At 44.3% G+C, this 23895-nt stretch overlaps 1 protein-coding gene across 2 annotated transcripts in view; it reads right to left on the reverse strand.

Moving 5' to 3' along the window:
* Nucleotides 1–8465: 8465 nt before the first annotated feature.
* Mark1 (microtubule affinity regulating kinase 1) overlaps nt 8466–23895 on the reverse strand; it is a 108628-nt gene continuing 93198 nt past the window's right edge. Inside the window, exons 16-18 of one of the 2 annotated variants that reach the window (XM_021178001.2) lie at nt 17222–17476; nt 12653–12697; nt 8466–10816 (exon numbers count right to left, since the gene is read on the reverse strand). In XM_021178001.2, coding sequence (XP_021033660.1) covers nt 10462–10816; nt 12653–12697; nt 17222–17476 — 655 coding nt within the window. In that variant the 3' untranslated portion in view covers nt 8466–10461. The remainder of the gene's footprint in view (nt 10817–12652; nt 12698–17221; nt 17477–23895) is intronic. The other variant, XM_021178077.2, reaches the window with a different exon arrangement.

The raw sequence follows: 23895 nt of genomic DNA on the forward strand, positions 1-23895 counted from the left end.
GACACTGGAGACCTTTAATGTTCAATCCAGAAAAGCCTGGGAGATAGACCTTTTATCAGAAGCATGGCTGTTGTCTCCCCTGTTTTCCACATCTTAGGAGAGCTCCAGGTCTATTTACACTAACTTACTCAAGGGGCCTGGTATATGCTGCCCACACCTCCTCGCCACCTCTCACATCAGACAGGCAACAAGGGTACTGGGGAAACCACATTGTCTGCCACTCTGAAAATCTCTCCTCCTTCCTAACATAGAAACTGTCCTCCAGAGGAGCCAGGACATGGCACGGCTAATGTGTCATGTATGGCTGAACAGAAAAAAAAAAAAAGAGTATGGGAGACCTCGGGGAGTTAAGAATAACTGCCTATTTGAAGTAGCTTACATAAAAATAGAAACCATTTTCTATTTGTAGACATCTAAAAACTTTGTTTCAATCTTTGTTAGTAATAATAGATTTAGAAGGAGGAAGAGAACACAGCCTTGAAGTTACATTGTTAGTTTATTCTTATAGGATAGAGTCAAGAAGAAATGCATCTAGGGAGCTGATAAAAGAAGGTTATAAACCCTATAAGACACAGAATAATGGGTTTCATTTTGTGAAGATTGCAACTGAAGGTGGGCACATGCGCATGCATGCATGCATGCACATACACACACACACACACACACACACACACACACACAGAGACACAGGCAATTATGAATCTCAGCTAAGCTTCAATTGTGCACACATGGAGGTCAGAGGGCAAGTCAGTTCTTTCCTTCCGTTGTGTAGGTTCTGGGAATCTAATCCAGGTCACCAGGCTTAGTGGCAGGTGGCTTTGCTCAGTAAGCCATCTCTCCAGGCTCATTCTGTTTGTTTGCTTTATTTTGTTTGTTTTTTGAAACAAGGTTTTACTATGAAGTCCTGGAACTCAGTATGTAGACCAGGCTGGCCTAGAACTTACAGAGATCCTCCTTTCTCTGCTTCCTCAGTGCTGGGGCTAGAGGTGTGGGTTAGCACTTCTGGTCCATTAAAATTGTTACTTATTTGTACGCATATGTGTGTGAGTGATTGTGAGTGTGTGTGTGTATGAGTATGTGTGGGGGAGTGAGGGTGTGCTTATGTGTGTGTGTGTGAATGTGTGTATGAGTGTGTGTATGAGAGTATATATGAGTGTGTGTGTGTGTGTGTGTGTATGAGTATGTGTGGGGGAGTGAGAGTGTGCTTGTGTGTGTGTGTGTGAATGTGTGTATGAGTGTGTGTATGAGAGTATATATGAGTGTGTGTGTGTGTGTGTGTATGAGTATGTGTGGGGGAGTGAGAGTGTGCTTATGTGTGTGTGTGTGTGTATGAGTATGTGTGGGGGAGTGAGAGTGTGCTTATGTGTGTGTGTGTGTATGAGTATGTGTGGGGGAGTGAGAGTGTGCTTATGTGTGTGTGTGTGTGTGTGTGTGTGTGTGAATGTGTGTATGAGTGTGTGTATGAGAGTATATATGAGAATGTGTGTGTGTGTAGCTGGGGGGAGGATTTTATGATTGGAAGCTCAAGGCTGAGTGATTGTTGTTCTTTTGCTGGCTGACTTTCCAGATTCCAGTCTGTTCTGATAGTGCACACTGTAGCTAAAGCTGCCTCCTCCTACCAGGAGAAAACACTAGCTTCTAGTTCGGCTCACTCTCCATACACCCTTCACCCAGATCAGTAGGTATGACAACGGCCCGGGCCCGCTTTGCCAGGCTCCTTCATCTGGGATCCAATATATCAAGCCTTCCTTAGGACTGCTACACCCTCTCACACCATTGTAGACTTGAGTTCTATGTGGGTGAGGATTTACCTGGGCAACAAGCCCTCTACCTCGCTTGGGCAATAGAGTTGAGCTAGCCCTGAAGGCAAAGTCATGGGCGAGCCAGTCCCCAAGGTGCAAGAGTAGGAGGACAAGCTGAGCTTCCTCATAGGCTGCAGCACTGGGGAGAGTGGACCCCATGCTTTGTCTGGGCAGCCAGTGGAGCTGACTCTGGTGGTATGGGTGCGGGTGAGCCGGCCCTGAGGGCATGAGAGCCCTGATCTGACCCTGCTTCCTGCCGACGGTGGCACTGGGTAGCTTAGCTGGAGCAGATCTGGAGCGTTCCCTGGCTGTGCAGATAAGGGAGAGCCAGCTGGCTCATTGGCTCAGTTGCCACCCAGGCCCAGATCCAGGACTCTGAAGTGGCCCACCCGAAAGTCAATCTTCTGCAATAGTTGGGATGCGTCAAAGGGCCAGTCTTACAGATCCAAAGCTGCAGGATCTGCATGACACAGGGCAGCAACAGACCAACCGGAAGGAGTCTGAGTGAAGTTCCAATAGTGATGGTGTCATAGAAGCCAGAGACATCGAACCAGACCAATGGCTCATTGGAATGAACATTTGCAAGTGAAGCTATGTGGACAGAGGGATGCACTGTGGGACACACTATGACATACTACAGATTCCGTGAGGAGATGTTTTCTATATGTCACGGTTTGAATATACTTGGCCCAGGGAGAGGCACTATTTGTAGTTATGATCTTGTTGGAGTAGGCGTGTCACTGTGGGTGTGGGCTTTAAGACCCTCATCCTAGCTGCCTGAAAGTCAGTCTTCCACTAGCAACCTTCAGATGAATATGTAGAACTCTCAGCTCTTCCTGCACCATGTTTGCATGAATGCTGCTCTGCTCCCACCTTGATGATGACGGACTGAACCTCAGAACCTGTAAGCCAGCCCCAATTAAATGTTGTCCTTATGAGAGTTGCTTTGGTCATGGAGTCTGTTCACAGTAGTAAAACCCTGGCTAAGACACTCTGCTTTGTTTTGGGGTGTGTGCTTTTTATTTTTGGTGTGGGGTGGGGGCGCGTTGCAGGAGTGAAGGACGGATATGAGGGGGTGGGGAGATGAGCAGGACTGGGGTGCATGATGTGAAATTCACAAAAAGTTGATAAAAAGTTTTTAAAAATCAACTTAAATTTTTAAAAATTATATAAAACATTATGTATATAATTGCTTCGTTTGCATGTATATATGTGTACTGTATGTGTACCTGCTGTCCTCAGAGGGTGTTAGACATCCTGGAACTGGAATTACAGTTGGTTATGAGTCACCACATGGGGGCTGGGAAGCAAGCCTGGGTCCTCTACAAGAGCAGCCAGTACTCTTTATCCAAGTCCTCATCTCTCTAGCCCCCAACTTAATTTCTTTCTTTCACTCTTTTTCCCTCTCCCCCATCTCTCATTTTCTATGGGGGTGGGTGCAGGGCCTTACTCTGCTGCCCTGGCAGCCTCACACTTACAGAGATCTGCCTGCCTCTGCTTCCCAAGTGCTAGGATTAAAGGCGTGTATCATCGTACCCTGCAAATAGTTTTATATAGTGAAAGAGTATCCCTTGATAGAGAGAAGAACTGCAAGATCATGCAGAAAACATACGGACCGGTTCAGCATCCTCTTTCAGTAGAACAAACATCACCTTGACCTAGGGGATGTAGCACCCAGGAACCACTGGGAGCTTGTCTCGCTGAATTTGCGAGTTTGCCAGGTATTTTCCCCAAATCATTAAACTCTAAAGGCAGGACAGAAAACAGGAAGATGTAAGGTTACAGATGCTCAGGTGCAGGTCACAGGACAACTTGTGGGGGTCCCCCAGGGTCAAGTCATCAGGCTTGGCAATGAACACTTTTATCCACTGAGTCATCTTGCAAACAGTGGGTTAAAGGTAGCCCCCCATGGTGTTTATGTCTGCGCCACAGCCTAGGACTCTGGTTCCAGTTCCAGGGTGTCCAATGCCCTCATCTGTCCTCTGAGGGCACCAGGTATCCACACATACATCCAAACTAAGCAATTATACACGTAGCCTGGTTTAGGGCTGCTGAAGCCGAACTTGAAATCCTCATACACCCAAGCCAAGTACTTTCAGTGAAGTCCAAGCAAGCATATGTACATATTTCACACTTTAGAGTCTGATGGCTTTGTATAAGTTGTAAAACTCCCAACATCTTCTAGCCCCAGATATGACAACCTGGGGGCTCTGGAAGACCTCACATGGAGGCTGCCATTTGGAGCTCTCTAATCTAGTCTCTCCATTGAAGCCCCTTCTCCCATTTTCTGCAGGCAGAGAAGTCCTCGAACTCTTTCTCCCTCTGGTTTGGGATCCCGGACATTCTCTGGAAGACCCTCCACTGTGAGGGTTCTCCCTGAAGCACTCCACACTGCATCCCCATGATACTCTATGCATGCCCTTCTGCTGCCACCTCATGGCCAGGCCTTTTCTCTGATCAGTTCCCAGCCTTCAGACTCAAAACTAGCATATACAGCCTTCCATGGGAAAATATCACAACAGCGGTTTCTGGATGCCGCGATGCTTGTATTTTATATTTTTATCACAGTTTCGCTCTCTCTCTCTCTCTCTCTCTTTCTCTCTCTCTCTCCTCTCCCCATGTGTGTGTGCCACATCATGCATGATGCATGTGAAAGTCAGAGGACAGCTTGTGGGAGTCAGCTTTCTCCTACCGCTGAGATCCGGAGAGGGGATTCAGGTCATCAGGTTTGGCAGCAAGTTCCCGTATCCACCAAGCCCTCTTGCCAGGCTTGAGATACTTAGGTTTTAGTTTCACATTTGACTCACCTCAGTTGATATGGCCAGGCTCTCCTTCATTCTGTAGGGCAGTGTTCTCTTCCGTTCTGCATCTGCTCATGCTGAAGGATGCTGAAGTCGACCAACTATACTTGAGTGAACGCAGAACGAAGGTCTCATGATGATTTCCTATCACCTGGCCATTTACCCACGAGTGAGATCACCTGCTTATACAGCATTTCTTTTAACACCTGAAGAGCACTCATACTGTGTTCCAAAATAGCTGCATGAGTTTACAGACCACACTAACAGTGTGCGGGAGTTCTCTTTCTGAACAACCTTGTCCACACTCATTCACACTCATCTTTTATCTTTTGGACAATGATCAGACAGGATCCTCTTGCTTTCACTTCCCTGGAACTGAGACTACAGGTGTGCTCCACCACTCCCTGCTCCGTAGCGTGGCTTGTAAGTGCATTTCTGCCCTGTGACTTTGAGCACTCTCTCCATATACTCATTGGCCATTTGAGCAGTTGTTTACTTAGGTCCCTTGCACATTTGTTAAGTTGAGGTTTCTTGCTATTGAGTTGTCCAAGTTCTTGTATATTTTAGATATTAACTATCAGATAAATAATTTGCCAACACTTTCTACCATGTTGTAGACCAGCTCTTCTTTCTGTCTTTGGCAGCTTATCTGGCCCCGGGCCTCTAACGTTAGCACAATACTTGAAACATTATTTTAAAAACATTTCTTCCTACCCCCCTTACTGGCTCACTGTAACTGCTGTGTTTTGTGGTTGTGCTAAATGTACAGTGTATCTCCAACTTATCATAACCTGTCTTAAAGTGACAGCAAACCACATATGTGGTGTAAGCATTCTGCAAAGATCCTCCAGGCTGGTGTGTTGTCGCCTTAGTAAAGTTTCGCTTTCACTAGCCATAGGTTGTGATGGCTGAGCTTGTCAGCTTGACACACTTGGAAAAGGGGAGCTTACTGGAGGGAATGCTTCCACATGGTTAGCTTATGGCCATGTCTATGGGACATTTCTTTCATCGCTAACTGATGGGGAAGGGCTCAGACAATGGTAGGTAGTGCCATCCCTAGGCAGGAGGGTTTGGGCTGTGTAAGAAAGGTACTGTTGGGGTTGTGTCAGTAAGCAGTGTTCCTCTGTGGTTTCTGCCTCAGTTTCTCTTCGATGACGGACCCTAATCTGTAAGCCAAATAAGCCTGCATCCTCCCACCCCCCTGCCCCCCACTGCTTTTGGCCATTGTTTTCTGGTAGCAGCAGAGAGCAAACTAGAGCAGAAGGCTTCACTCAGCTGTTAGTGACTTTACACATGGTTTGGTTTTTTGCTCTCGATTCCTTTAGGTGGGTGGCAGAGTCCCATCCTGTACTTGTTGTCTCTCGTGTCAAAGATTCCGTTGCACATTTCTTTTAAAGATTTTATTTATGTACGTGAGCGCACTGTCGCTGTCTTCAGACACACCAGAAGAGGGCATCAGATCCCATTAAAGATGCTTGTGAGCCACCACGTGGTTGCTAGGATTTGAACTCGGGACCTCTGGAGATCAGTCAGTGCTCTTAACCGCTGAGCCATCTTTCCAGCTCTGTTGCACATTTCTTGTGACTGTGTTACAAACTGCTCTCCTCTGGCGTGTCGGTCATCTTCATCCTTGTTTTGGAAAGCTGTTTTATCTAGGTAGAGAATCCTTGCTTGATAGTTTGTTTATTTTCAGTATTTCAGAGGAGAAACTGGTCCTTACTCTTTTTCTTATTTTTAGAACATCTTTCCCATCCCAGGGCTGGTTTTGTTTTAAGTACGGTTTTGAAGTAACTGTTATGAAAATCAGATGTAGCTTTCTCTGGTTACTTGTTAACCAAATACCACAAGCTTATGGTCTTGAGCAAATGTTTTAAAACCTCCCGGCCATTCTGTCTCGAAAGGTCTTTTACTCCCTGCCTCCTTCCCCAGGGGCTCCTCCCAATGTGCGAGTTATCTTCTGTTCCAGTTTGGGATGGTCTCTCCTGCCATCTTCCCCTCCACTGCCTTCCCATCCACCGAGCATATTCTTCTTCCTCAGACACTGGAAACTACGTAACACTGCAGGCATGCAGGGCATGCTCCCATTGGTCACTGCTCCACTTCACACACTCTTGCCTCTTTCAGAACATATCTCTGAGTCAGTGCTGATCTACTTTTCCCTCCTTTTCTTGTGTTATCTTGAGACAGAGTTTCTTTGTTTATCCCTGGCTGTCAGGCTGACCTCAAAGATCCTCAGAGATCCACCTGCCTCTGCCGGCTGGGATTAAAGGCCAGCGTTGCCACTGCTGGACATTCCTACTTCTGCTAAGAGTTGTGCGTGGGAGCCCAGCCGCAAGTCCAGGGCTGTGACCCCTGAGCTATTTTCAGGCCTGGTAGTGTTTTCAAGGTCTACGCTTATCGATCTCTGGCCCTTGGACTCTTCTCTTCCTCTAGTTCTTGCCTTAAGGACCTGGCCTTGTCTTGGCCTCATGGTCTCCCAGTCATCCTCTTACCCCATGTGTGTGCATGTGCATACAGAGGTCAGGGGTCAACCTCAGTTGCCATTCCTCCGGAATTGCTCACCTTGTGTTCTCAGACAGGGTCTTTCCCAGTGAGTGGCCTGGTGGACTCCAGTCAGGCCAGTTGGTCAGTGAGCCCCAGGGCCCTGCTTCTGTCTCCTCAGTCCTGGGATTACAAGCATGCACCCCCGCAGCTGGTTTTGTTTTTAAATTTTCTTTACATGGATAATGGGGATCACATCTGCTTACATGGAAAGCAACTGTGCTATCCATAACAGCTCAGATTTCTTTAAACATTATTATTAATTTAATGTGTATGACCACTTTGCCTGCATACATGTTCATATATGTTCTATCTGTGTGCTTGATGGTCACAGGAGTCAGGAGAGGACATCAGGTCCTCCTGAAGAGAAGCCCTTAACCTGTGAGGCATCTTTCCAGGCCCCTAACTCTGACTTCGAAACAACGGAGCCCAGGATATAGTGCCGACTGGCAGTTCCGTCAAGGCAAAGCTGTGCCATCACAGTGCCTTCGCTGGCTCACATCAGTGTCCACAAAACCAGTTGTCATGTACACTGCACACTCCCCGCTCATAGCATCTTGCTCTATTTATTGCAACGTCTGTGAAATATATACCTTATCCTCCTGAAAAGGGCTTCTTGGCTCCATCCTATAAATCGTTCTATATATTCTCTGTTTATTAGATATGGATTTTTAAAAATGTTTCCCTAGAGCCTGGAACCTGATGTATACTCACACTCAATACATTTGCTGAGCTAATGAACAAACAGATTAAGTGCAGGTTGAGGTTGACAGTACGTTCTGTAATTTTGTCTGTTTGCTGGTACAGACTGTACCACGTGGCCCTGGCTAGCCTAGAACGTGCAGCTCCCTCCGTCCGTCTCTTTCCTGCTCTGCCTGTCTTCAGCTTCTCTCAGGCTCCTTCTCCCAGACGGTCTTTCCCATTCTGACTTCCTCGGCTTTCCTTGCGAGTAGCACCCGGAACTCTTTCTTCCCTGCATTTCCAGATCATTTATTAGCTTTTTCTTTGCTCATCCAACGTTACCTGTTTTTGCCTTTCTGACAGTGTATGTGTTTGTGTCGGTTTCACAAATGAACCGCAATCCTGGAGCGGTAGGAACTGTCTGCACAGTTGCTTGTTAACCCCAACAGACCAAGGACACCGCCTCCTCACAGGAACCTGGGCCGGGAATGGCACTTTCAGTGACAAGAGCTTCATGTTTAAAATCCAATTGTACTCCACCAAATATGAGTGGGTCAGGGTTCTTGCTATTTTTTTTTTATTTTTGCTGTTGTTAAACAAAATACTATGTCCTATTTTCTAACAAGTGATACAAACTATTTCCACAGAGCCAAGGAAATCCTGCTATCATATAGCCAGGTGTTTATGCAAATATATGAAAATCCCTCTGGCTCTTCAAAATGTTATCATGAACATATAAAACAGAGGATAGAAAGTTTCTGTTCTGAAAAGTATGTCAGTGACGGGGGTTCCCATAGGAAGGTCAAACTTTCTTGTCATAACAACACCCTGGGAACCTACACGGCCCATCCCTGGCTTGCCGAGTGGACTTAGAGCTCCGGGAAGAACGCACTCGGTGGGCTCTCCAAGCAGCAAACAGGTGATTCACAGCTCGAGAAAGAGCCAAAGACAAACGCTTTATTATGAGGCCTGTTCAAGTAAGGTTTCAGTGTGCACCAGTGAGTGAATGCAGATCTGCATCGAATGCTTGGGATGAACACCAGGTTAAAAAGGGGCTACACAGTTTTGTTTTGTTGCTTCCCCCCCCTAACACCGCCCTTCCCTAAGGCAAGAAAACACACCATTTAGAACAGAATGTTACAGAAGAAAGCTACATCACAGTACAGTACAGAAGATAAGAGCATCTTTGTGTGGAGGCCACTGTGGACCAGGGCATCCCCTCCACCGGCAGCTTTCCAGTGCAGTTTCCAATGTCAAGCACTGACCACAGCGTTACTTTCCTTTCAATGACAAGCTCTGAGTACATTTTCTAGTTCTCAGGAGTGTGCAGATGGGGCCTGTGTGCTGATATTACAGTAATTACAACATTAAATAACATTGCACAGTCAACCTCCAAGGCTAGTCAGTAGAAAATAATGAGTATTAAAAAGATGTGCCTTTTCTAGTGGCTTTACGTCGCATACGTCACTAATTATGAAAGAAGGCAAATGACCAGTTACAAAGCTCCACATGACAGGAATAATGATGTGGAAGAAACAGGAGAACTTGGGCAAAATATTGAAAACAAAGGAGTTTTGAGGGAGCAGAGTGAACCACCAAGCAGCATAAGTCCGTAGTGAACGGGCGTAGAGAGCACGCCCAGCTCACAGGCCTCTCCGGTACTGACAGATCAGAGAGTGGTGGGGGAGGGTGGAGGCTGGGAGGACACTGGGGCAGATGCTCCCAACTCGGGTCAATTCCTGAGGTGGCATCATATCTCAGCTGACGCAATCATTGACACTACGGATGAGCTTGTGCTATGAGACGTCCCGACACAGCTACCCTGCGTCTTCCGAAGGCAGCAAACCCAAGTGCTGGGTTGTTTCATTACGGCCGGCTGGGTGATTCTTTCAGTCTCTGTTGCTAATTAGCAGGTCAAAAAACCCCAGAGGGCCAAGTAAGCTTGGTAAAGACTCAACTCTTCCAGGAGGTGCTTCTGAGTTAGCTCAAGGCAGAGCTGTGGCTTGTGTCGGCTTTGTATAGGGAGTCTGGGTGCCACGCCGAGGACATTCTCTAAGTCCCAACCATACCTTGTCTGACCCTGGCGGAGACTGGGAAAGCAGGAGGACTGCGGGACACCGACCCACTGTCAACTTCTGGTTTAAATTAAATGTGAGTTTAAAATAATTTCTATAAACTTCATGCTACAGTTTTAGAGACTATTTCTGTGCGCTTTTAATCCTGGACACAATTTTCAAAACAGCATGATGGAGGTAAGAACTTTAAAAACCCACCAGAATGTAAATAACAGGGAAATCCTTTTCAACTCAAAGCATTAAACGTACATTTCTGTGTGGAGATCTAGACAACTATACAGGTTTTAAAGCAATCATATTTTATTATACAACTCTATGAACAGAAAATGAACAGAAATACACAATATACTTACCTGTACATGTGAACCTACTTTTGAAGCTACGATTATTATAGCTCATACTGACTTGAATTTTACAGCTCATAACTATGTATAACCTTATTGCATTAAAGACAATTTCTACATGGGCGATCCACAGAGGGACCACACAGGTATCACCAGTACATTCAGACACTGTACTCAGGTGTGGTGCATCTTCCCTGATCCCGAAGCCTACGAATCGTTACAGCTTAAGCTCATTTGCTATTTTGGATGCAATGTTCTTAAAGGCAATAGATGTCCCAGATATTCGCTTGAAGCGGACCCCGTTGAGTGAGAGCCGAGGCAACTTGCAGACCTCCATCTCCCACTGTACGAGGCTGTCCTGCCGAGCATCTCCGTGAACGCAGAAAAGCAGGAACCTCTCTTTCTGCTCATAGTCACAGGTGTTGGCGTCCAACACCTTGCGGATCTCCCTCAGCATGTCGTTGGGGTCCATGGAGCTCGTGGTCTTCATGCTCCAGGTGAAGCGCAGGGAGCGGGGCTTGGCCTCTTTGCCCTCATCCTTGTCTCTCTCTTTGGGATCCCCCGATGGACCTCTACAAGGCAAAGGGGAAATGAAAACCAAGTTCTCCTCAGCAAAGAAGCCACAGCCACGAAACGTGAGTGGCAACTCCAGTGTACACGCAGTCAGCCCTCAGAGGGAGCATGCTATCGCCATGCTGTAAACAGGCCTGGGGCACTGCCTACTTTGGCATTTAGCATCTTCAGTCTAAGGCAGCAAACTGTGTTAGGTGCATCTGTTCCGGGGAACAAATGTGCAGCTGAAAGTGAAAATGTAATAGTTTTTTCTATATTTGGGGGGTCACTTCTAAAACACAGATTCTCCACTTGCCAGATAGACATGTGCGCGCGCGCACATACACACACACTCAAATATACACATACACACATACTTTCATATATACACACACATACATGCAAGCACACACATCTTTACAAAGCTGCACACAGACACACATCAGGTGCCACTGGGATTTCTCTTATGAAACATAGTATTGAAGTATAAACCTTTTTTGTTTTTATCCTCTTATAGTTAGGAGCAATGTCAGAAGAGAGAGGTTTCAGCCCTACAGTCGGGGGGGTTGAACCACACTGTCAGGATATCGAGGCAGCATGCTTGCTCTGGTTTGGAAGGTGCCTGTGGCTTCCACCCACCCCTGGTCTCTCATTCTCTACTTTTTCCCGCTGGGACCTACTGGTCTCCATGCTGTTCCTGGCCTCAGGTCTGTGCTCTCCTCTCCAGTGTCTGCACAGGCCAGGAAGCCTCCCTTGGCTCCAGGGATAACCTCCTCTCGCCTTTCCAATCTTTGCTTCTTATCCTCACCACAGTCCCTAACCGCTGATCCCTGACCTAGCATGGCCACCCCTCCCTAGTCATGCCGTTCACACACACTGACCATTTATTAGGCTTCTTAGATGGATCATTTGACAGTCCCTAGATCATAAGCTCCAGCATGCTTGCCTGCGTCACGCCTGACACATCCCAGGCATCCAGAACCACACTGGGCACAAGAGATGGCCGGCACATTGAATTTTCTGGACAGATATCTCATAAGTTACACTGAACCAGAAAACCATCTCAAGTAAGCACAGGGAGGTGAACTGAACAGATCTCCATGATACAGAGCGAGTGCCTGGGATTAAACATACTGCACTTTTGTCCGAAGATAGATGAGCTGCAAGTTTTGCCTATAAACATTCCTCATTCATTTGTGATTTAAGGAAGAAGCTATATCTCTGAAAGACATTTATGTCTCTTCTAGAAATATGTAATATGCATTTACATATAACATATAAAAACATATTATACAATATAAAAAGGAACATAAAGTATTTCTTTTCAATCCCAGATATCTGAGCCTCTAAAGAGCTAAAAGCTGCAATCAAGAAAATACATTCCAGACTGTTAAATGGACACAAAGTATTTACCTCATTGTCTCCCCTGTTTCTCCGGGGAAACCCAGATAGCATGCCAGCGTAGACTTTTATACTGCGGTGCAAGATTACATACTCACCTAAATACAGTACTCTCGGCATATCCTCTGCATGTTAGTTACCTCAGTGCTCTGCACGGTCCCAGAAAGGCTCACCTTAGTGACACCACATTAGAGAGAACAGTACCCTTTCACCTATAAATCCCTTGCTCTGACCTACTTTTCTGACAGAACGAAAAGCCCATTTCTTTACCAAGTATGCAATTCTAATTTGTGAGTTACAAACTCAAGGTTGATAAGCTTGAATTTCACTGCATGCTAGGTGACATGAGGAAACCCACCACACTTGGACCAGGGAGGCTCACAGTGCAGATGCCATCAAATGGTCACACTGCCCACCACCACACAGGTGTGTGAGCACTGGCACCTGTGGCTTACCTGGCTGTGTCGGTTCTGCCGCTGGCTTCACCTTCACTTGGATCCCTCAAAAATAAAGAGAAGGTTGAGATTTAACAATTTTAAAAGCAAAAAGATCAAGAAAACCCACAACTAAAACAACACTGATGTCAGCTTGCTCATTACTGCTGGTTCTGAGTCCTTCTTCACACTTCCGTTGCTGGAGCATCTATCTACTAGATACTGTCGGCAGGAGGTATCAAGGGAAAAGTTAGTTGCTTTAAACACAACCCTCCAATTCCAAGCTACAAATATAATTAATATTTATCTTTTGGCTTAGTTTAGTATAATCTAAGGTTAAATAGGGTTTAATGATTATCAACATCAACATTAAACTTCACATTATTACATGTACGTCTAGAGGCTGTTGCTCAGTTGGGCAAACATGTTAATCTTGCAGCTAAACACAAGCTTGTGTTGTGCAACTAAGGCTGTGCTTAGGAGACAGGAGGCGAGAAGACAGATGAGTGAGCAAAGTTCTTCTGTACAAGCATGAGGCCCTGACTCGTGCAAAGCAGTGCACATCTTCTGGAGACAGCCTGGGGTCTAGGGGCCAGTTAGGCCAGCCCAAGCAGTGAGAATTTGTCTCAAGAATAAGGTAGAGAGGGACAGAGGAGCAAACACAGACACACCACGCACACAGACAGACACAGTGCTGGCAGACGAGAAGAGGAGAGGAGAGACTGAGATTAAGAAAGTGAGCCCAGGGCTGAAGAGGTGGCTCAGTGAAGAGCACTGGCTGTTCTTCCAGAGAACAGGGTTCAATTCCCAGCACCCACATGGTGGCTCACAACTGTCCCGAACTGTAGTCTCATAGGATTGAATGCCTTCTCCTGTTGTGCATATATGTAGACAAAACAGCTATACATAGAAACAAATCTTAAGAAAGGAAGGAGCCGGCATGGTTTTCTAAATACTAATTCTTAAATACACAATGAATTATTTTAGAAGTTCCAAGAATTCATGCACATTAAGTCATCAACCTATACAAGCAGGTGAGGCTAAAAATACAGACTGAATTATAAACAGAACAATAATCTTTTCTAGATATCCTCCTGTGAAATAAAATCAGAAAAACTGTCAATTGTCTTTACATTGAAAGTGATTAATATTTTAAAGTTGGGGCGGAGAGATGGCTCAGCAGTTAAGAGCACCGACTACTCTTCGAGAGGTCCTGAGTTCAATTCCCAACAACCACATGGTAGCTCACAACCCTCTGTAATGGGATCTGATGCCCTCTTCTGGTGTGTCTGAAAACAGCAACAGTGTACTCATACATGAAATAAATAAATCTTTGAAAAACAATTTTAAAGTCTTCCAAAATTCTAACTACCCTGATGTTTGAAGGTAAATAAACTGAGTCAAGTTATAGCCTGATATTCAAACATTAAGAGGTAGCTTATGAGAGAACAAAAGATACCTTGGGATCCTAGGGAAATCACCATCTTGAATGCTTAAGTTTCTTAAAAAAAAAAAAATGCTTTAGCCTTTCCACATTTCTACTTTTATGTAAAATGCATACAGGAGGATTAAAACCAGCACGCCCTCCTCCCATCTCGTGCATTAGCCAGAGCTGCTATATAGCAAACTCAGTCTGGGCACTAAACACTACACGGATCCCAAGCCTGCAGGGCTTTAGCATTAGGACCAAAAGGAAAACCATAGATGTATTGTGCAAAAAACAAAAAAAACAAAACAAAAGAACCCAACAGCAAACCAACTAACCAACCAACCAACCAACCAACCAATATTTTTCAGAACCAAAAGAATAATAAAATGTATTTGTATTCTCAAATAGGGTTTCTTAAATTTCTATTTTTTAAAAAAATAATTGCTATTTTCACTAGGTAGAATATTAAATACTCACTGCCATCTGTACAAATTATTTTATTATAGCAAATTGAAATAAATCTGTTTCTGAGCTGGTTTGCCATGCAGTGCCATTCCAGCTGTGTGAGATGCTGTGGTACTGCACAGAAGGGCGGTGCTCAGTGTTAGCAACACAGTGACCCCGCTGACCCTGCAGCAGGGAGGAGATGCCTGCACTCAGCAGGACTGTGCTGACACAGAGGACACTGCTGCCTGGCCCAAGCTCTCCACAGCCACAGTGGGAGCTCCCCTTACATCTCACTGCTGGAGCTCACATGCTGGTCCAGCCTACTGAGCAGAGGGCAGCAGTGTCTAAGGCCTAAGGAGCTGGCTCTCGGTGAGAGGCAGATAGGGACATAGGGCCCATTCAGCTTAGCCTGGCTCTGTGACACAAAAGCAAATACCATACATCCAGCATTTTGTACTCAACTGGCAGGCATTTGAGGCACAAGATTCCAAGGAGAATGGACATCACTTCCCTATCTACTGCGCCAGTGACCGACAATCACACTAGCACCTGCAATGGCTGCCAGTACCATCCTCTGATTTGTCCTCCTCTTAGGTGTGCCACTCTGCACACCTGTACAGCCAGCATAAGGTCACTGATAGTCTGCTAAGATACTTGCTTTTGAGTGTTTAAGGACTGAAACTCAGCTGTGTGGTCCTGCACACAGAAAAGGGGGAGGTTGCTGCCCTTCTTTACCCAACCAAGTTTTCTGTCTGCTTGTGGTAAGTTGCTATGTTTGGAATAGCAATCTGCCTTCCTTCTGTGTTCTGGGATGAAAGACATGAGGCACCATGCCCAGCTTCTCCATTCACTCTGGAATACCAGGAACACTAGAGACACTGCAAGTAAACACCAGTGTTCAAGCAATTAACATGCCTTCTCCATTCACTGACTGAAGGCTTAGCTCATATGAGTGTATGACATGGACCCTTAGAGACAACCATGCCCTGCCCATGACGCTCCTTGTTAGCTGCTTAGAGGCGGTCATGCCCTGCCCGTGACGTTCCTTGTTAGCTGCATTCTGCTTCAGCCCATGGCTTATTGCTCAGTTGTTTCTTCCATGACTCTAAGACTTGGAGGGCCCAGATCCCGCCCTCTTTGTCTTTATAGCACTCTGCATAGCCGAGTGTTTATGTGGCAAGGCTCATGTTGCATGGGCTGGTATTAATGGGTCAAATTGATATCAGTCTGTATTTGTTTGGCATTCATATAACCTATGTGCGCCACACAGTATGACTAGTTTGTATTAAGTACAGCTATGCTATTTCACTAGATTATTAGTTTGTTAGACACACATTTATCTTGTGTTTATTTTAATGTTCAGGTTTTTAAATTTTTCTTGCTTCTTATTTTTATGTGCACTGGTGTTTCCCCTGTATGTATGACTGTGTGACTGTGTCAGATTTCTTGGAACTGGAGTTACAGAAAGTTGTGAGCTGTCATGAGGGCACTGGGAATAGAACTTGGGTTCTCTGGAAGAACAGCCAGTGCTCACAACTGCTGATCTGTCTCTTTAGCCTCTGATTTTCAGTTTTTAAGTAATCATGTGACCTTAAACTTATACAAAGTCAAAAAAGTTAAATGATAAACAAACAAAAACAAAAAAAGTTAAATGATAAGTGTGATTTGAAAGGATTGTAAACATACATGCATACATACATAATATATAACACATATACAATGTATATAATATTATACATATACAAATAAGTATATTCTCTCTCTCTCTCTCTCTCTCTCTCTCTCTCTCTCTCTCTCTCTCTCTTTCTCCCTCCCTCCCTCCCTCCCCCCACCTCTCTCTTAGCCTAATGGGTAATGTGCTTGCCACCAAGCCCGACGCTCTGAGCTGAACCCCTGGAATCTCATGTTGAAGGGGAGATGACTCTTACAGGTGTGCTCTGATCCCCGCTTTCCACACGCTATGGCGCGTGATTCTCCTCCCCACCTCAGTAAATAAACAACATAAAAAGATTTAATTACTAATTACTGCCTGCCACTGGTGTGGTAGACAGAGCAGTGAGGAAGGCTAGTTCTTGTATCTTTCAAGCTTAGATGTCTATTTAATTCCTTCTCCTAAGTAAAAACATTTTAAATCTTAGCTAATTTTTACATTTCTTTCCCCTTCCTTCCCTTTTTATTCTTGGAGACGGGGCCTCTCTCCATAGCTTGACTGTCCTGAGACTCGCTATGTAGACCTGACTGTCCTTTAGCTCAGAGCTCTGTCTGCCTCCTCAGCATTGGGATCAAAGGTGTGTGCCCCCCACTCCTGACAAAATGTTTTCTATGGGAAGTTTTTGCTCTGCTCTACAAAAGCTGTCACTTTTCTTCTGGGACAGGGCCCTCTGCATCCCAGACTGGGCACAGATCCCATGGTCTTGATCTTCTGCTCTTCTTGCCACTGCTTCCTGAGTGATGGCTTCCGCAGGCTGGCACTGAACCTTGGGCTTCCTGCATGCCCAGCCACACTTGACAACTGGGCTACATCAGCCCTTAAATTATTATTTTTAATTTCTCTTTCTTAAGGAAAAAGACTATCCCTTCCAGGTGTTTTACTCCCAATTCCTGTAAAAATCAGTGAGATGCCATGAAGTCATTCTAGAAAAATCATAGCCCAGGTGAAAGGAAAGGACCAAGCCTCCTCAGCAGAGAAAGCAGCCCCAGCCCAGGGTACCGACCTGCGGACGAACTTGGAGGTGATTTTGCTGATGATGCCAGTTGATGTGCCCCTTCTGGCATGTGCAAATGCACCCGTTTCGTGGGATGGGGAGGCGGGCGGTCCATTGTAAGCCGCGCTGCGCCGCTCTCTGAGCTGTTCCCCATGGAAAGTGCTTCTGCTGGAGCTCCCTCGGGGGAAGCGGGTCCTGTCTGGAGTGCTGGCACTGATGCTGTGAGCAGACGGGGAAGCAGCAGGCACTCTCTGGGCTGCACTGCTGGGAGAAATTAAGATCTATTATTTAGAATAATGACAGGAGCAGATTTCACTCAATCTAAAAATGGGGAGGGGAAAGGTGTGGCTATTCCTGTTGGCCCAATGATTTTTATTCACATTAGAAATGAGGTACATGGGAGAATTAATTTACTAATCGTTATACAAGGAGGAGATGCCAATTTAAACTGTATTTTTACTATAGATTCTAATATTTCTGACATGAAGACAAAGCTGTCAGAATCTGGAATGCCAGCCAGAGTGCAGCACGTGCGGTATTTATGACATAATCGGCATATCCGAATCCCAAATGCTTCAAATCCAAAAACTGTCTAAGCACTGATATGACACTACACATGAGAAATTCCATGTGTGACCTCATGCGTATCCACTGAAAACACACTATGTAATGAGCTTAGGCTGTGCATGTCAGGCATGCTACCAATCTAAATGAATTTCATGTTGAAATTCAAGGTCTATCCCATCTATTTCATTATGCATGCAAATATTGTGGAATTGGAAAATATCCAAAATCCCAAAGGCTCCTGGGCCTAGGAACTCCAGATAAAGGGTATTCAACTTGAATGCTTTTAACATATGTTGCTTAGCAATGTACAGAATGGATTTCATTGTTTGTCAAAAGGCCTTTCATCACATCACCCCATGTTTCTTCTTGAGACTCCAGGGGATATAGTGCTGCATGGAGCTGTCAGTGTGACGGAGAGAGCCTAATCCTGAAGCAACAGCATGTTAAGATGCCCTACAGTCAGAATCCTACATAAGTGAAACTTAAAAACCGCAAACTCAATTTTATACCCGAGCGGCTGTCACTGTGCCTGCCCCACTGATACCGCACCTACTAGGACCTACGGCTGTGGTGCCAACAGGATTTGGTTCTGTGTCCCATTCTTTGAGCAAGGGTGGGATACGGTTTCAAGACAGGGTTCCTCTGTGTAATAGCCTTGGCTGCCCTGGAACTTGCTTCATAGACTAGGCTGGCCTTGAACTTAGAAAGCTCCACTGGCCTCTGCCTCTCCAGCACCGGGACATGCGCCATCACAGCTGGCTCGCTGTGCGTCTCACCTTACTTACCTTTTATTTTACAAGGTTAGTTTATTTGTGTGTGCCACAGAGCACGTGGGTAGGTCAGAAGACAGCTCCTGAGCGCGGGCTCTTTTCTTTCACTATCTGGACTCCAGGGAGAGGCCGGAGGTCATCGCCCTGGCAGTAAGCGCCTTTGCCATCTGTTGCCCCATCGCGCCAGCCATAAAATTACTTAAGTGATAAACCAGGCAGTGGTGCTTAATTAAGAATATTCTTCTGGAAAATGATGTCAGGTAGCTTTTTTTTTTAATTTTTAATATTTTTATTACATATTTTCCTCAATTACATTTCCAATGCTATCCCAAAAGTCCCCCATAGCGCCCCCCACTTCCCTACCCACCCATTCCCATTCTTTTGGCCCTGGCATTCCCCTATATTGGGGCATATAAAGTTTGCAAGTCCAATGGGCCTCTCTTTCCATTGATGGCCGACTAGACCATCTTTCGATACATATGCAGCTAGAGACAAGAGCTCCGGGGTTCTGGTTAGTTCATCATGTTGTTCCAACTATAGGGTTGCAGATCCCTTTAGCTCCTTGGGTACTTTCTCTAGCTTCTCCATTGGGAGCCCTGTGATACATCCAATAGCTGACTGTGAACATCCACTCCTGTGTTTGCTAGGCCCCGGCATCGTCTCACAAGAGACAGCTATATTTGGGTCCTTTCAGCAAAATCTTGCTAGTGTATGCAATGGTGTCAGCATTTAGAAGCTGCTTATGGGATGGATCCCTGGATACGGCAGTCTCTAAATGGTCCATCCTTTCATCACAGCTACGAACTTTGTCTCTGTAACTCCTTCCCTGGGTGTTTTGTTCCCAATTCTAAGAAGGGGCATAGTGTCCACACTTTGGTCTTCATTCTTCTTGAGTTTCATGCGTTTAGCAAATTGTATCTCATATCTTGGGTATCCTAAGTTTTGGGCTAATATCCACTTATCAGTGAATACATATTGTGTGAGTTCTTTTGTGATTGTGTTACTTCACTCAAGATGATGCCCTCCAGGTCCATCCATTTGGCTAGGAATTTCATAAATTCATTCTTTTTAATAGCTGAGTAGTACTCCATTGTGTAAATGTACCATAATTTCTGTATCCATTCCTCTGTTGAGGGACATCTGGATTCTTTCCAGCTTCTGGCTATTATAAATAGGGCTGCTATGAACATAGTGGAGCATGTGTCCTTTTTACCGGTTGGGACATCTTCTGGATATATGCCCAGGAGAGGTATTGCTGGATCCTCCGGTAGTACTATGTCCAATTTTCTGAGGAACCGCCAAACTGATTTCCAGAGTGGTTGTACAAGCTTGCAATCCCACCAACAATGGAGGAGTGTTCCTCTTTCTCCACATCCTCGCCAGCATCTGCTGTCACCTGAATTTTTGATCTTAGCCATTCTGACTGGTGTGAGGTGGAATCTCAGGGTTGTTTTGAGTTGTATTTCCCTGATGATTAAGGATGTTGAACATTTTTTTCAGGTGCTTCTCTGCCATTTGGTATTCCTCAGGTGAGAATTCTTTGTTCAGTTCTGAGCCCCATTTTTTAATGGGGTTATTTGACTTTCTGGAGTCCACCTTCTTGAGTTCTTTATATATATTGGATATTAGTCCCTTATCTGATTTAGGATAGGTGAAGATCCTTTCCCAATCTGTTGGTGGTTTTTTTGTCTTATTGATGGTGTCTTTAGCCTTGCAGAAGCTTTGCAGTTTCATGAGGTCCCACTTGTCAATTCTCGATCTTACAGCACAAGTCATTACTGTTCTATTCAGGAATTTTTCCCCTGTGCCCATATCTTCAAGGCTTTTCCCCACTTTCTCCTCTATAAGTTTCAGTGTCTCTGGTTTTATGTGTAGTTCCTTGATCCACTTAGACTTGACCTTAGTACAAGGAGATAGGAATGGATCGATTCGCATTCTTCTACATGTTAACAACCAGTTGTGCCAGCACCATTTGTTGAAAATGCTGTCTTTCTTCCACTGGATGTTTTTAGCTCCCTTGTCGAAGATCAAGTGACCATAGGCGTGTGGGTTCATTTCTGGGTCTTCAATTCTATTCCATTGGTCTATTTGTCTGTCACTATACCAGTACCATGCAGTTTTTATCACAATTGCTCTGTAGTAGAGCTTTAGGTCCGGCATGGTGATTCCACCAGAGGTTCTTTTATCCTTGAGAAGAGTTTTTGCTATCCTAGGTTTTTTGTTATTCCAGATGAATTTGCAGATTGCACTTTCTAATTCCTTGAAGAATTGAGTTGGAATTTTGATGGGGATTGCATTGAATCTGTAGATTGCTTTTGGCAAGATAGCCATTTTTACAATGTTGATCCTGCCAATCCATGAGCATGGGAGATCTTTCCATCTTCTGAGATCTTCTAGAATTTCTTTCTTCAGAGACTTGAAGTTTTTATTATACAGATCTTTCACTTCCTTAGTTAGAGTCACGCCAAGATATTTTATATTCTTTGTGACTATTGAGAAGGGTGTTGTTTCCCTAATTTCTTTCTCAGCCTGTTTATTCTTTGTGTAGAGAAAGGCCATTGATTTGTTTGAGTTAATTTTATATCCAGCTACTTCACCGAAGCTGTTTATCAGGCTTAGGAGTTCTCTGGTGGAATTTTTAGGGTCACTTATATATACTATCATATCATCTGCAAAAAGTGATATTTTGACTTCATCTTTTCCAATTTGTATCCCTTTGATCTCCTTTTGTTGTCAAATTGCTCTGGCTAGGACTTCAAGTACAATGTTGAATAGGTATGGAGAAAGTGGACAGCCTTGTCTAGTCCCTGATTTTAGAGGGATTGCTTCAAGCTTCTCACCATTTACTTTGATGTTGGCTACTGGTTTGCTGTAGATTGCTTTTATCATGTTTAGGTATGGGCCTTGAATTCCTGATCTTTCCAAGACTTTTATCATGAATGGGTGTTGGATCTTGTCAAATGCTTTTTCCGCATCTAACGAGATGACCATGTGGTTTTTGTCTTTGAGTTTGTTTATATACTGGATTACGTTGATGGATTTCCGTATATTGAACCATCCCTGCATCCCTGGGATGAAACCTACTTGGTCAGGATGGATGATTGTTTTGATGTGTTCTTGGATTCGGTTAGCAAGAACTTTATTGAGGATTTTTGCATCAATATTCATAAGGGATATTGGTCTGAAGTTTTCTATCTTTGTTGGGTCTTTTTGTGGTTTAGGTATCAGAGTAATTGTGGCTTCATAGAATGAGTTGGGTAGAGTACCTTCTGTTTCTATTTTGTGGAATAGTTTGTGAAGAACTGGGATTAGATCTTCTTTGAAGGTCTGATAGAACTCTGCACTAAACCCATCTGGTCCTGGGCTTTTTTTAGTTGGGAGACTATTAATGACTGCTTCTATTTCTTTGGGGGATATAGGGCTGTTTAGATCATTAACCTGATCTTGATTCAACTTTGGTACCTGGTATCTGTCTAGGAACTTCTCCATTTCATCCAGGTTCTCCAGTTTTGTTGAGTATAGCCTTTGGTAGAAGGATCTGATGGTGTTTTGGATGTCTTCAGGATCTGTTGTTATGTCTCCTTTTTCATTTCTGATTTTGTTAATTAGGATGCTTTCCCTGTGCCCTCTAGTGAGTCTGGCTAAGGGTTTATCTATCTTGTTGATTTTCTCAAAGAACCAGCTCCTTGATTGGTTGATTCTTTGAATAGTTCTTCTTGTTTCCACTTGGTTGATTTCGCCCCTGAGTTTGATTATTTCCTGCCGTCTACTCCTCTTGGGTGAATTTGCTTCCTTTTGTTCTAGTGCTTTTAGGTATGTTGTCAAGCTGCTAATGTGTGCTCTCTCTAGTTTCCTTTTGGAGGCACTCAGAGCTATGAGTTTTCCTCTTAGAAATGCTTTCATTGCGTCGCATAAGTTTGGGTATGTTGTGGCTTCATTTTCATTGAACTCTAAAAAGTCCTTAATTTCTTTCTTTATTCCTTCCTTGACCAAGGTATCATTGAGAAGAGTGTTGTTCAGTTTCCACGTGAAGGTTGGCTTTCTATTATTTATTTTGTTATTGAAGATCAGCCTTAGTCCATGGTGATCCGATAGGATGCATGGGACAATTTCAATATTTTTGTATCTGTTGAGGCCTGTTTTGTGAGCAATTATGTGGTCAATTTTGGAGAAAGTACCATGAGGTGCTGAGAAGAAGGTATATCCTTTTGTTTTAGGATAGAATGTTCTGTAGATATCTGCCAGATCCATTTGATTCATAACTTCTGTTAGTTTCACTGTGTCCCTGTTTAGTTTCTGTTTCCACGATCTGTCCATTGGTGAAAGTGGTGTGTTGAAGTCTCCCACTATTATTGTATGAGGTGCAATGTGTGCTTTGAGATTTACTAAAGTTTCTTTAATGAATGTGGCTTCCTTTGTATTTGGAGCATAGATATTCAGGATTGATAGTTCCTCTTGGAGGATTTTACCTTTGATGAGTATGAAGTGTCCCTCCCTGTCTTTTTTAATGACTTTGGGTTGGAAGTCAATCTTATCAGATATTAGAATGGCTACTCCAGCTTGTTTCTTCATACCATTTGCTTGGAAAATTGTTTTCCAGCCTTTCATTCTGAGGTAGTGTCTATCTTTTTCTCTGAGATGAGTTTCCTGTAAGCAGCAAAATGTTGGGTCTTGTTTGTGTAGCCAGTTTGTTAGTCTATGTCTTTTTATCGGGGAGTTGAGTCCATTGATATTAAGAGATATTAAGGAAAAGTAATTGTTGTTTCCTGTTATTTTTGTTGTTAAAGTTGGCATTCTGTTCTTGTGGCTGTCTTCTTTTAGGTTTGTTGAGGGATTACCTTCTTGTTGTTTCTAGGGCGTGGTTCCTGTCCTTGTATTGGTTTTTTTCTGTTATTATCCTTTGAAGGGCTGGATTCGTGGAGAGATAATGTGTGAATTTGGTTTTGTCGTGGAATACTTTGGTTTCTCCATCTATGTTAATTGAGAGTTTGGCTGGGTATAGTAGCCTGGGCTGGAATTTGTGTTCTTTTAGTGTCTGTATAACATCCATCCAGGATCTTCTGGCTTTCATAGTCTCTGGTGAAAAATCTGGTGTAATTCTGATAGGCTTGCCTTTATATGTTACTTGGCCTTTTTCTCTTACTGCTTTTAGTATTCTATCTTTATTTAGAGCATTTGTTGTTCTGATTATTATGTGTCGGGAGGTATTTCTTTTCTGGTCCAGTCTATTTGGAGTTCTGTAGGCTTCTTGTATGTTCATGGGCATCTCTTTCTTTAGATTTGGGAAGTTTTCTTCTATAATTTTGTTGAAGATGTTTGCTGGTCCTTTGAGTTGAAAATCTTCAT

The sequence above is a fragment of the Mus caroli genome, unplaced genomic scaffold (genome assembly GCF_978045245.1).
Source record: "Mus caroli unplaced genomic scaffold, Mus_caroli_1 scaffold_1, whole genome shotgun sequence".
NCBI lineage: Eukaryota > Metazoa > Chordata > Mammalia > Rodentia > Muridae > Mus > Mus caroli.